Raw genomic sequence first — 12684 nt, forward strand, 5'->3', positions numbered from 1 at the left:
AGATTTTGCAAAGAATGGCGGAAGCGCTGGTTCCCGTCTCTCTGCTGCTGAGATAGAGGCTCGCTTATTTCTTCAGTTTGTTGATGTTGTTATGGCCGTCCACTCCAAGAGGTTCTGTTGGTTTTTCCCCCCGCCTCCAAACACGTGGACGCTTGGTAGATGGTGCCAGGCTCCAGGTCTAGAAGTCAAACACCCACCTAAGACTGTCCTTATCTCATAAAGCAGGGGTCTCCAACCTTGGCAACTTTACAACTTATGGAGTTCAATTCCCAGAATTCCTCAGCCAGCATAGAATTCTGGGAATTGAACTCCACAAGTCGTAAAGTTGCCACGCTTGGAGAGTCCTGTCGTAAAGGAAGGAGAACCAGCCCAAGAAAAGGGTCCCAAATGGTTTTCCTTTGCTCTTCTGGGAGCTATCCAAGGTCCTGCAGCTTGTCCCTGATATTTTACTTCCCTGACCCAGCTGAGGGATTCTCCAGCATTCCTTCCTTAGATCTCACAAATGTAAAACAGGCAAGGAATTTTTCTGGCATCCTGCCTGTTTTTTTATAATGCTGGGGTAGCTGTCTAAATAGTTATATGCAGCCACACTCACGGCATAGCAAATCTGAGCTTGGTTGCAGATGCTAGATAATACTTCTGTGGTGGGGTGCTGTTGATACTGATCGTCAGGCACTGATGATGCCTAGTTGGGTCCTGAAATGTCTGCAAGCAAACAACCAGGGTCAGAGAGCACCGAGGACCGCACACACACACACACCCAGCACAACCCAAGCTTCAAACATTCTCTTCTGTTGGCGTGTAGCCCTTCATTTGCAGAATACCTGCAGATCCGTGGCTTCATTTGTTTTATGCTCCCAACACGGGAGCAGTTGACCAATTTGGGGATGTGCCATAAAGGTTATTCATAGGGAGTGTGGATAAGATATCTAAACCGGATGAGGGCATTTAGGTTTTTAAAGGAATTGAGTATGTCTAGTCTAAAGAAAAGAAGGCCTGGGGGGGGGGGTGTGTGACATGATAGCAGCCTTCCAGTTTTTGAGGAGCTGCCACAAAGAAGAGGGGGAGATTTCACCTATTCTCCGAAGCTCCAGAAGGCAGGACGAGAAGCAACAGATGGAAACTAATCAAAGAGAGAAGTAACCAGGAACTAAGAAATTTCCTAACAGAGAGAACAATTAAACCAGTGGAACAGCTTGCCTCCAGAAGTTGTGGGTGCTCCAACACTGGAGGTTTTTAAGAAGAGACTGGACAACCCTTTGTCTGAAAGTATAGGGTCTCCTGCCTGAGCTGGGGGTTGGACTAAAAGACCCCCAAGGTCCCTTCCAATTCTGTTAAAGGGCATTTGAGAATGCCTGTCAATGGACTTCAGGTTCAGACACATTGAGATGACAAATTCTCCATTTTCTCTTGGTTTAGCTCATCATTTGCAAGGAGTTTAATAAGGACCGAGTGGACTTGCCTGCAGGGTGTGTGTGCACCAAATGTCGATCGAGAGTTCATCCAATGAACTCTGCGCTGACTCGTGTGCACCAGATGCGATGCGAATCCAAGAGCAATATTGTTTTGTTCACCTTTTGATCAGAGACTTTTTCCCCCCTCTTTGTTGATAGTTGAGTCCATTTGGAAATATTTTCCAGATCCCTCCGCCGATTGTTGTTGTTGTTTTCCTTAAATACTGGCCTGGCAGTTTTTGTTTTTATATTTTCTTTTGAGCATGTGAAACAGTCATACAAAATCTGGCCCAGGGTCCTTGTCTCTAATTAGGTCAGCTTCTGAATGGCAAGCTTGGGATGAACACACACACACACACAAAATATAATTGCTTAGTTCAAAGTATCCATAAAATTAACGCGGCCTGAATGAATTCAGACTTAATTTAACAGGCCACTGCTTCGGTTGTGAACATGTGCCACGTCGTGGTGTTCCAAATTAGCCACGGAGGGCTTCCCTTTTCATTAAGGATTGGGGTTGAAGGCAGATGAAGCAGTTGGTTGTCCTAATGAGGAAATGTCACACAATTAGGGGAGCTGCACCCTCATTTCTGTATGAAGGCTAGCTTTAAAAAAAAACATTAAAAGGAAAACATTCGCTGAGCTTTCGTTCTGTGGCCAAGAGAGAGCTTTGGGAACTTCTGATTCAAAAGAGCTTGGCCGTGGATAGTTTCCATAAAAATTAAATTGTTGAAGAAATGTCTTTTTTTTCCCCATGCAAATGTCTTAAAAGAGGCACAGGATCTGCGGGGCCCGTGCTGCCCTAAAATCCTTGGCCCAGCACAAGTTCCTAAAATAGTTCCCAACTTGAAAACGTCTACGTGATGGAAGCAGATAATGGGGGGGGGGGGAGAAATAATGGCATTGATTAGATCGAAGGCAGCTTTTTGTTATGGCCTCTGATTTTCCAGAGTGTGATTCTCATCTGTTGCTCTCAGCCAAGTCTGGTTCTCAAACTGGAAAAGAGGAATCCTTTACATTTGCACCTTAAGGAAATGCCACAAGAGCATGGAAAGTTAGGATAAATGTTTCCTTAAGTTGCTGATTTTCTGTATTCAGGGACTCTTTGTATAAAAGAGCCTTGGTGGAGCAGTGGGCTAATGCCTCCTTAAGTAACACCAGCTGCCTGCAGTTAGTGCAGGTTCGAGTCCCACCAGGCTCAAGGTTGACTCAGCCTTCCATCCTTCCGAGGTAGGTGAAATGAGGAGCCAGATTGTTGGGGGCAATTAAGCTGACTTTGTAATAATGCCGCTTGGGGGGGGAGGCGAAAACCCTAATAAGCAGGCATATACATAGAATGAAGGCTATTGCTAAGCACATTGTGCTTTAGATTGTAAGCCGCCCTGAGACTTCGGAGAAGGGCGGGATATAAATGGGATATTTTTTTAAAAAAAAAAGACTATTTCTGCACAGATGATTCTTTTGGGTCCTTGGTATTCTCTAAGCTTTTCTTGCAGATGTTCCATTTCCAAAGTAGGTAACACCATCAGTGCTTGGGGGAGGCCTGCTCCCTTCTAGCACTGATGATGTTACCTAGCTGGGTATTGAAATGTCCACAAGAAAACAACCAAGAGCAGCAAGGACCCTACAGTTGAACCCTGAGCTACAAATATTCTCTTCCAATTATTCTTTCTGGATTGAAGTTCTACTTCCTCGTTTACAGAAGTTAAATCTGGGGGCAGAACTAGTACAGTCCTCTGAAAAACACACGGAAGGGCATGATTTGGGATGGGAAAGGTATAACCAAAACGACAACCCTGGGTTTTGTGGCTTGACCTGAAATACTCTCCAACTTTAGAGGCCATAATTAGGTAGTTGACTGTGATGTGGGCAGAGAACAACAACCCTTGTCTATGGGGACTGATTTCCACTACAGCAACAAATTCCTTAAGTTTAAACAGAAAGCAGCTTTGTGCAAAACACAGCACCATGCAATTGCTGCTGGTTGGGAAAGCTATTTTTTTTAAATAAAAAAAGGCTAAAACAACCAGGTAAGACACCTGTTGTAGTAAAAGTGTGGGTTTGGAGTTTCTACACCTCCCATTGTGTTGTTTTACTTGTCTGGGTGTGCTTTTATATGTAAAAGAAACATCGGTTTGCGAAGCGTGCTGAACAAGAACCAAGGGATTTTAATCACTGCTCGGATCATACAAATGTGAAGCTATATAAATACCAGTGAGCAGCGGAGAAAATGAAAGGATTAATTTTTTTTTTGTACCCGCAAACACGCACGCACACACGCAAATTCTACAGGGACCTGGATCCGCAATCTAAGCAAAACGGGGGGGGGGATACGAGTTAGGGCTGGCGAGCTGGGATTTGAGACTGACATGTACCATCATGCCGGAACCAGCCCGTTAAAACAACACGCAAGGATGTTTACTCTGCAGGACTTTTCCAAACATCTGCTGTTGATCCTCCACTTCTCCTGCAAGAGGGAGATTGGCCTTTTTTCACTCTCGCGTGTAAATCCTCGTGCACACGACGTCATCGGCCCCAAAGGTCTGCAAAGAGAAGAGAAGGAGAACCTGAAACGGGGGGGGGGAGACTTTCTGACCGTCTTTCGTGGAGAAGACCACCGCGGTTGGGGAGCACTTTGCCGGCTGAGACTAGAAAACCAACCTCTGCAGAAGGCACCAGCCTGGGGGAGAAGTTGTTCAGCCGCTTGGAGGCCTTTCACCTTGGTTCAAAAGTCTCTTAAAGAAACTCCCTTCTATTCCCCACCATCCATCCAGTCAGAACTGAAGAAGCTTCTTGGATAAGAAGCAAAACGTCCTCAAAGAGAAGCGAAAGTCCGGTTGCCTCCTGAAAAAGCACCTTGGGCTCTTTTTGCACCTGGTCTTGAGGAGAGCTGAGCTCTTGGGTTGCTGGAATGTAGCAAGAACCTGAAGGCCTCCAGAACACCTGCCAAGATTTTGCCAAGTCTGGACACCTTCAATTTTCATGTACAGATAGTCCTCAACTTCCCCCTGTTCATTTAGCGACCATTCCAAGTTTCAGCAGCACTGGGAAAAAAGTGGCTTAGGACCATTTTTCGCATGACCGTTGGAGCATCCCCATGGTCACCTGGTCCAAATTCAGATGCTGGGCCACTTGGTTTCCTATTTACGACGCTGGCAACATCCTGGAGTCAGGTGATCCCCTTTTGTGACCTTGTGAGAAGCGAAGTCAATGGGGAAAGCAGATTCGCTTGAGCAACCCTGTCACTAACTGGAACAGCTGCAGTGGTTCCCTTGCCCACCGTGGCAAGAGAGGTCATCGAATGGGGCAAAACTCACAACTGTCTCAATTAGCGACAGGGATTTTGGGCTCAGCTGTGATGGTAAGCTGAGGACTTACCTCGACTGCTCAGGGTTGGTTTCCGGATGCTTCCCCAGAACATGCAGATGCAGGATTCAAGCTATGTTGGGCCCCAAGAGATGCCTTAAGGGGGGGGAATGTTGGCAGCGCTCTAGATCAAAGACCTGTCAGGACTTTCAGATTTGATGTTTTGAGGGTTTTCACCTGCAGCACTCAGTTTGGGAGAAGGTTCATTGGTCTGCATCCCACTGTGACGTGTGTGTGGTGTGTGTGTGTGTTCTAGAGAAAGGAGGAGGAGGAGGACAAAACGGACTTTCATACTGACAGGTGATGGAGGCTCTTCTCTTATGGAAAATCGTTTAAAATATTCAGATGGAGGTTGAAATCTCAGTTGCAATTTTCTCCCGGTGGATCAGACTTAACGGGGGGGGGGGGGAGAGGAGGGGGATTAGAGGCTGACACCTTTCACTTCCAAAGCACCTTTTTCTTTTTTTAAAAAAAAATGGGGTAAATGCGAGAATGCAGTCTCTTTAATTCTTATCCTTGGCTGAACCTTGTTGCCAAATTCCAGGCTTGAATATAACAGAATGGAGCCCTCAAAATGCCCAGCCATGCTATCAGCTGCCTTCAACCCAGTTTAAGCTTGGAGGGGGGGTTACTTCTCTCCCCCCCCTTTTTTTAGTGGGGGTTGTTCAGGCCTCCTCAAAACTTACCAGAATCAGCTCCTCTCCAACCAGCTCTCTTGTCCAGTATGTTTTGGGGCCCTGGCCATCCAGAAGCGTTTGCTTGCAGTAAAGCTTGTTTTCGTTCTCCCAAGTGGCCAAACTCTGCAAGAAAAGATGGTGCTTCGTGGGAGTGGGAAGTCAAATATTAGGATAATGGTCGCAGTCCAGCAACAGGGAGAAACTGCTGGCGGTAACCCTTTCAACATCTTTATTATTGTTGAATTGGGTGAATTTCCATCCCTGAAGCAGATATGAGGCACAGCGAAGCACACAGGTTCAACTTCACGGGCAGCTCAGAATAGCCTAACCTCCAGGTAGGGCTGGAGCGGGGGGGGGGGGGGACCTAAGGCTGAAACTGTGGAGAATTGAGAAAGAAAGAAAAAATCTACTGGTCAGATCTGGCAGTTGGGCAGATGTTTCTGCGTCTGAAGTTTCAGACCTCCCAGAATTGATGCTTGCTTTTTCTCCGGGAAACATCTTTTATCATTAAATATTTTTTTAAAAATGAATTTAATGCCAAATTGCATCAGACCAGATTCATTAAACAAGCCCAGCCAGAGAGAAAAGTTTGCCCTGTTGGATTCCTTCAGCCAAAGTGTTGGCTGGTGGTTCCATTTTGAGTTTGGGAAAATTGCTGCTCCGGGCGTCTTTAAGACAATTAAGGTTTTTGTTTTATTTTGATTGATTGAATGGATCATCGGATCAAGCCACAACCCACATGAAACTGGGTATAATTCTTCTGATAGTTTCCAGGAACATGACTTACTTCTCTTGTGGGTTTTTTGCACGCCACACCTTGTTTAACTCTCTTGTTTCCGCCTTGCCCATTCGCTGTCTTCATCTATGACCCCCAATAATTCAATTTAACCACGATCTTTCTCTTTAAGCTGATGAACGGACAGGCTGTGGGGCACCCCATTCTCAGTCTTATCCCTGCCCGTTACTCTAAGGCAGTGTTTCTCAACGCTGACCACTTTTAAGAGGGGTGGACTTCAACTCCCAGAATTCCCCAGCCAGCTGTAGTTCAACATTCCATTTCCCCAACCGCTTCCAAGAAGTGCAGGCAGATTGGCTTCTACTTCCAAAAGGGTAGCAGAAGACCTGGGGGCAAAGCCTATTGCTTGTTTAGCTCAACAACTGTTATTTGCTGGGATATCGCTTCTGAAGGAAGCCAGTTTGTGCAGTCATTGAGGCACTTCCTGGCTAGACACTAGGAGATGGTGAGTTCTAGTCCCAATTTAGGCAAAAAAAAAACACCAACCCAGCTGAGTGATCTTCAGCCAATGCCTCTGTCTCACCCTAGGAAGAGGAAGGAGACAAGGACCAACCACTTCCAAAATCTTCTCAAGAAGATTCTAGAGACTTGCCCAGTGAATAAACCACAGACAAAAAGGAACACTGGATCATCACTACCAGGGCTTTTTTTGTCATAGAATGCTCAGAACGGAATTCCGGCACCTTTTTTGGATGGAACCTTGTAGGGTAGGCATGGCGGGTTGTATGACGTGTGAGTTCCGGCACCTTTTTCTCTTACAAAAAAAGCACTGATCACTACCAATTGGTTTGGTGGGATTGGGTGTCCACACTGAGGCAGAGAGAATTCCTGGTGACAGCAAGGGTCAGAATAACAGAATAGCAGACTTGGAAGGGACCTTGGAGGTCTTCTAGTCCAAGCCCCTGCTCAGGTAGGAGACCCTCTAGCGCAGACATGTCAAACACAAGGCCCGGGGGCCAGATCCGGCCCGGGAAGTGGTTTCATGCGGCCCCCGAAGCCATCCTGGAAACAGTGAGAGAACGGCCCCCACTGCCTTGGCCCTGGCCCAGAGACCCTCCTCCTGCCAGAGACCCTCAGATCTGTCCCACTCCCGCCCAGGCCCCCATAGGCACCCTTGATGCGAACGATGTAGAGCTGGCCACGCCCACCCAGTAGGCCACGCCCACCCAGGCCATACCCACTCGGCCCCCTGAGGGCAACCACAATGCTGATGCGGCCCTCAATGAAATTGAGTTTGACACCCCTGTTCTAGCATTTCAGACAGATGGCTGTCCAATCTCTTAGAACTTCAAGAACACACATTCTTCAGGATCCGATCTTTCCCCATAAACAGGAATAGACATCCCTAAAAATCTTTCCCAAAGCCAAATCAAACTTGCATGCTTTAAAAAAAATGTTCTTCAACTGCCACGCTGGGCAGTTATTCAGAAAACTGCCAATCTGAAAGGAATTCCTGAAGTACAAATATGATACGACGGGCATGTTGGATGAGGCCGGAGGAGAAATCCCAAAGCAAGGCCATTGGACAGGGCAGTCCAGCCTCCTGAGTCCCTGGATGCTTTATGACAGGAAAGCAAAGCTTCCCTGCGCAAATTCCTGATTCATCAGTCCAGGGAATCCCAGCACAGCTCATGAAAGGTGAGTTGGTTTCTTTAGAAGATCCCCAATGAGGAAGCGAGAAAGGTTTAGTGGCTCCGGTTTGCCCGCAAAGAATAGCAAACCTGTTTTTTCAAGAAATTAGTCCCCTGGTTGGTGGCTTGTGGGGAGAGCAAAATTCACCCAGTCTTCCCTATTGGGGATGGGTGTGTGTGTGTGTCTGCATCTATGTTTAAGGGTGCACAAGAAAACAACGCAGAGAAAACTTTTATCTGCCTTCTTAGCCTGCTGGGAATCTCCCTCGGTTTTTCCACTGGATTATGGATAACTTGCTAGCTCCAAAGTTGAGGAGGCAGCAGCAGGTTAGGGTCAGACACCATCGCAATGTGATGCCTGGGGCTAGATGGGGTCAACTCACCCCACCAGGTCTTTTTCCAGGGGTTTCTGCGTGGCGCAGCCTTTCCAGCACATTTTTTGGGAGGGGAGGCATGCGGTCAAGTTATCCAGCTTGACTTCAAGAGCTTCTCCTAGAAGAGGACAACGGCCAAACCCTCCTGTGGTGTTCTCCATGGAACAGATCTCGATCGGAGACCGCTTAGGATAGGGGTGTCCGACCTTGGCCACTTTTAAGACTTGTGGACTTCAACTCCCAGGATTCCCCAGCCATTCCACAAGTCTTAAAAGCGGCCAAGGTTGGACGCCTCGGTGCTTTAGGGGGAAACTCATCCCCAGGACGTTTGTCATCTTCTGGGTTGCTGTTATCTTCCACCCCAAAGTTCAAGCTTGGAAAGAAGAAGCCCCCAAGACCACCACCCCCGGCCTCTCTCGAATTCCCAACCTCAAAGGAAGGCAGCCTGGCGGGTTGCCCTACCCTGCATTTCCTCCCGTCCACCGTCTCCTCATCAAAGCTCTCCCCCACTTTGAAGTTGATCTCGGTGGTCCGGACGGTGGTGGAGGTCTTGATGTAGAACTGGTCCCCGTCCTGGCGGATCTCCACGTGGGGCTTCGAGGCGGCGGCCACGGCCACTTTCCGCAGCATGGCATTCACTCCTGGGGAGACATTGGGGGTGGGGTGGGGGGCGAAGCGGCAGGGTAAGGAATCCTTTCGGCGCTTGCATTGACTGGCCTAAGCCAGGGGTCTGATTTCCCAGCAGCTCCCTCGTGGAAGAGCCACCCAGCCCTGCCCTTGGGTGGGCAGGGGGACCTGGGACCCCAAGAGCTAGCCAAATGGCAAGGGGGGGAACTAAGCAGGTTTACTTGAGAGCAAGCGCCCCTCCCTTGGCCATAGGAGCCTGGGTTCCCCTCCACGTCTAAATCCCCCTTTTCGGGATAGAGAAGTGAGGGGGGGCGTAGGAGTTCCAGGGAAGAGCAGCGCTCCGAGCCGGGACACCCTCGCTCCCAGCCCGCGAGGATTCCCCGAGTCCCTCCAGAAGAGACCTCTGGCCCCGTTCTCACGCGCCTTGGACCCGCTTCTGCCGCCTCCTCCTCCTCCCCCCCCCGTCGGCTCCAAGCGCGCTTCCTCTGAAGAACCGGGTGGCTGCCTCCGTCCTTCCCTCCCTCCCCGCTGACTCGTGAGTAAGCCAACACGGCTTGCGGGGAGTGGGGGGACTTGGCGAGGTTTCCCTCCAGCCGCCAGTCTTGATGCCTAGCGCCTTGGAGAGCCTTATGACACCCGACCCTTCCTGGCTAGCATCCCTTTCCGCGCCTTACCCAGGACTTTCAGGAGTTCGTCGAAATTCTCGCTGCTTTTCATCTTCCAGGTGCCGGCGAAGTTGGGCATGGCTGGCGGAGGCGAGGCAGATCCGGGACGGGACGGGACGGGACGAGAGGCGAGCGAGGCAGCGGCGAGGCGAGGCTCAGGAGCTCTGCCTCCGTCTGTCCCGCACCGCGATCTGGCCAAGGGACTCTTTTACCCCTCCCTCCCTCCTCCCTCCCTCTTCCTCCGCCCCCCATCCATCCATCCATCCATCCATCCATCCATCCATCCATCTGCCTCTTTTCTATCTGCCCCCCCTCCGCTCGGGGCACACAAGCTACGCCTCCCACTCCCCCCCCCATCATCCATCACCCACCCACGCGCCCCGCCAGCAGTGCCCTCCCTCCCCGTCCCCATCCATCATCCCCTACCCCATCATCCCCTACTACCCCATCATCCCGCCAGGCCCCAAAAGGAGATTCCCGGCCTTTCCTTGCAGCGCTCTCCCCCCCCTCCCCCGTGGCACCTCGCTTTGCAGCTGGGAGGCAGCGGGAAGATTCATGGGCCGAGAAGGAGGCGATGACATTGGGAAGGGGCAGAAGCTCCCCTTTCCCCCTAGGCCCAGCGCTGACTGGTGCAAGGATGCTGCTTTTGGGGGGGGGGTGTCTCCAAAGGGCGAGAGAAGAGAAGGACGTGGGGCTTCCCTGCCTCTCCGTCTCCCCTCCCTCCATTCCAGGGAGGATCTTTGGGGCTGGATATAGAATACAGAATAACCGGGATGGAAGGGACCTTGGAGGTCTTCTAGTCCAACCTCATGCTCAAGCAGGAGAACTTCTACCATGTCAGACAAACGGACGTCCAGGCTCTTCTTAAAAAACCTCCAGTGTTGGAGCCCCCACGACTTCTGGAGGCAGGCCGTTCCACCGGTTAATCGTTCTTGCTGTCAGGAAATGCGTCCATAGTTCCTGGTTGCTTCTCTCCTTGATTAGCTTTTAGGTGCTTTGGAGAATAGGTTGACCCCCCTCTTCTTCTTTGTGGCGGCCCCTCAAAAACTAGAAGGCTGCTATCACGTTCCCCCTAGTCCTTCTTTTCGCAACACCAGACCTTCCCCGCTTCTTGCAACCGCCCATCGTACATTTCAGCGCCCTGACGTTTCGTCTTCCCCCATCCTTCCTCGCTCTGATGGCCAGGCCATTTTTCCATCCAAGAGAGCCAAAACTGCGCTTGTACCTGGGCCACAGGAAGGCGGGAGGTTTCAGAGAAAACAGAGAATGCTGAACCAAGAAGAGAAACGGTTTCTCTCTTCTCTGCTTGCTCCTGTTCCTTGGGCAGGACCCTGGTCGGAGCTGGTTCTCTGGACACTGACCATCACCGCCATCCTGCCACAAACTGCGGACCTGGAAAGGGGAAAGGGGAGGGGAGGGAGAGGAGGGGAGGGGAGGGGAGGGAAGAAGAGAGGAGAGGGGAGCAGAGTGGAGGGGAAGGGAAAGGAAAGGAAAGGAGAGGAGAGGACGGGAGGGGAGGGGAAGGGAAGGGAAGGGGAGGGAAGGGAAGAAGAGAGGAGAGGGGAGGGGAAGGAAAGGAGAGGGGAAAAGGAGAGGAGAGGACGGGAGGGGAAGGGAAGGGAAGGAAAGGAAAATCACCCCAAGGTTTCCCCTCTCCTCCACCCAGCTGCCCTCACCCCCAACCACCTGTGTCCACCGAGAGGCCATTTTCAAGAAAATAAAATTCATCCCCATGGCTTCCAAACCCGACTCTGCTTTTTATTTATTTTATTTGTTAACCCAGTTTATATCGCCGCCCAACTCCCGCGTGGGTGACAGCGGATGGCTTACAGTGCTGGAGGCCCAGAGCCGCGTGTCTTTGTCTGTGCCTCCCTGCGTGTGTCTTCAGCAGTTCTTTTATTTCACCTGAACCAGGGTGCCCAGCACCCCATCCCACCCCTCCCGCCGGCCCTCCTTTCTTCCCTACAGATGGATCTCATCCATCTTTTTTTGGCAAGGCCTTGCGAGACAAAAGGGCCGGGTCACTCAATCATCCCTCCCTAATGGCTCTCCAAGGGTCCCCCAGCGTTTATTGACCGAGGACGACGGACGGTGGAGTCAGGAGAGATCACCGGGAGGGGGTGCGAATTAGGAAGGTGTTGGCCAAGAAAGGGACGAGTTGGGGCAGGAGGAGAAAGTAATAAACGGGCTGTGACACAGATAAATTATCCATCTGGAAGGCAGGAAGGCGGTCGTAAATTTAGCTGCCAAATTAAATTGACAGCGGGGCTCCCCACGACCTGACAATCGGGGAAATGTAATCTGACGGATGCAACCGAAGAAGCAGCGTTTCGGCACTTCTGCCCTGCTGCCCATTGTGCACGAGGCACTCATTAAAACGACACTGTTGTCGCTGCATTTGGCACCCGGAGCAGCAGCAGCCAGAAATGGGCCTTGTAAAAAAAATGCTAACAAAAGCCACTTCTTCAGGGGGTGGGGTGTGTTTCCTCCCCTTTCCAATGTCTTGGGATACCCGTACGTGTTCTCAATGGCAAAACGAACAGGAGTGTCTGTTTTGACCACAAATGGTCAAAACGTTCGAGATGACAGCCCCCCCCCCGCCCCCGGTACAGCGGAAGCCCTGTCTGGTTTTTATGGGCACTGTAATTATTTCAATTTATTAAAATTTATCTCCCCGATCGGGCAGTATGGACCTTTGTGACTGCCAATATGGTTCCACCAGACCGAATGGACATCTCCCAGTGCACAAATCCCTCTTTGTTATGGAGCACGTTTAATGCAGAGAAACCACGGCTTGCTAACCTGGCAAGAATTGGCTTGTTGAGCGTATCGGCTCCAGGGCAATTATCCATATCTGATCCAGAGTTCTTCTCCCAGCTCTGGGATCCAAGCCCCACCCCTTCCCGTGTGATGTATGTAAAAAAAGGTGGAGCTTTGAGCATGCGGTAACAGACATCTTGACTTTTGTGACTCTCTCTGGCTTTCCCTGCTCTTATTGGACCAGAATGGAGAACTCTGCAGCTCTGGAGGGATAGCAGTGCTAACTGGATGCGTTCACAGATGATGATCTGCCTAGGACAGGGGTTGGCAACCT

The 12684-nt window shown here is 50.4% G+C and overlaps 1 protein-coding gene across 1 annotated transcript; it reads right to left on the minus strand.

Moving 5' to 3' along the window:
* Positions 1-3297: 3297 nt before the first annotated feature.
* Positions 3298-9735, minus strand: CRABP1 (cellular retinoic acid binding protein 1). Its single transcript, XM_083371666.1, has 4 exons — positions 9600-9735; positions 8761-8939; positions 5507-5620; positions 3298-3997 (listed from the first exon to the last, which is right to left on the minus strand). The coding sequence occupies exons 1-4, from the start codon at positions 9667-9669 to the stop codon at positions 3947-3949; spliced, it is 414 nt and encodes a 137-aa protein (XP_083227792.1). The 5' UTR covers positions 9670-9735; the 3' UTR covers positions 3298-3946.
* Positions 9736-12684: the final 2949 nt, after the last annotated feature.

This window comes from Vipera ursinii, assembly GCF_947247035.1.
Source record: "Vipera ursinii genome assembly, chromosome: 11".
NCBI classification, from domain to species: Eukaryota; Metazoa; Chordata; class Lepidosauria; order Squamata; family Viperidae; genus Vipera; species Vipera ursinii.

Excerpts from the sequence above, each read along its gene's own strand:
- CRABP1 (XM_083371666.1), bottom strand. The coding sequence starts at position 9,669 with ATGCCCAACTTCGCCGGCACCTGGAAGATGAAAAGCAGCGAGAATTTC. Across the intron at positions 8,940-9,599 it reads CGAACTCCTGAAAGTCCTGG|GAGTGAATGCCATGCTGCGG; the intron begins GTAAGGCGCGGA and ends ATGTCTCCCCAG. Across the intron at positions 3,998-5,506 it reads TTGGAGAGGAGCTGATTCTG|ACCTTTGGGGCCGATGACGT; the intron begins GTAAGTTTTGAG and ends TTCTCTTTGCAG.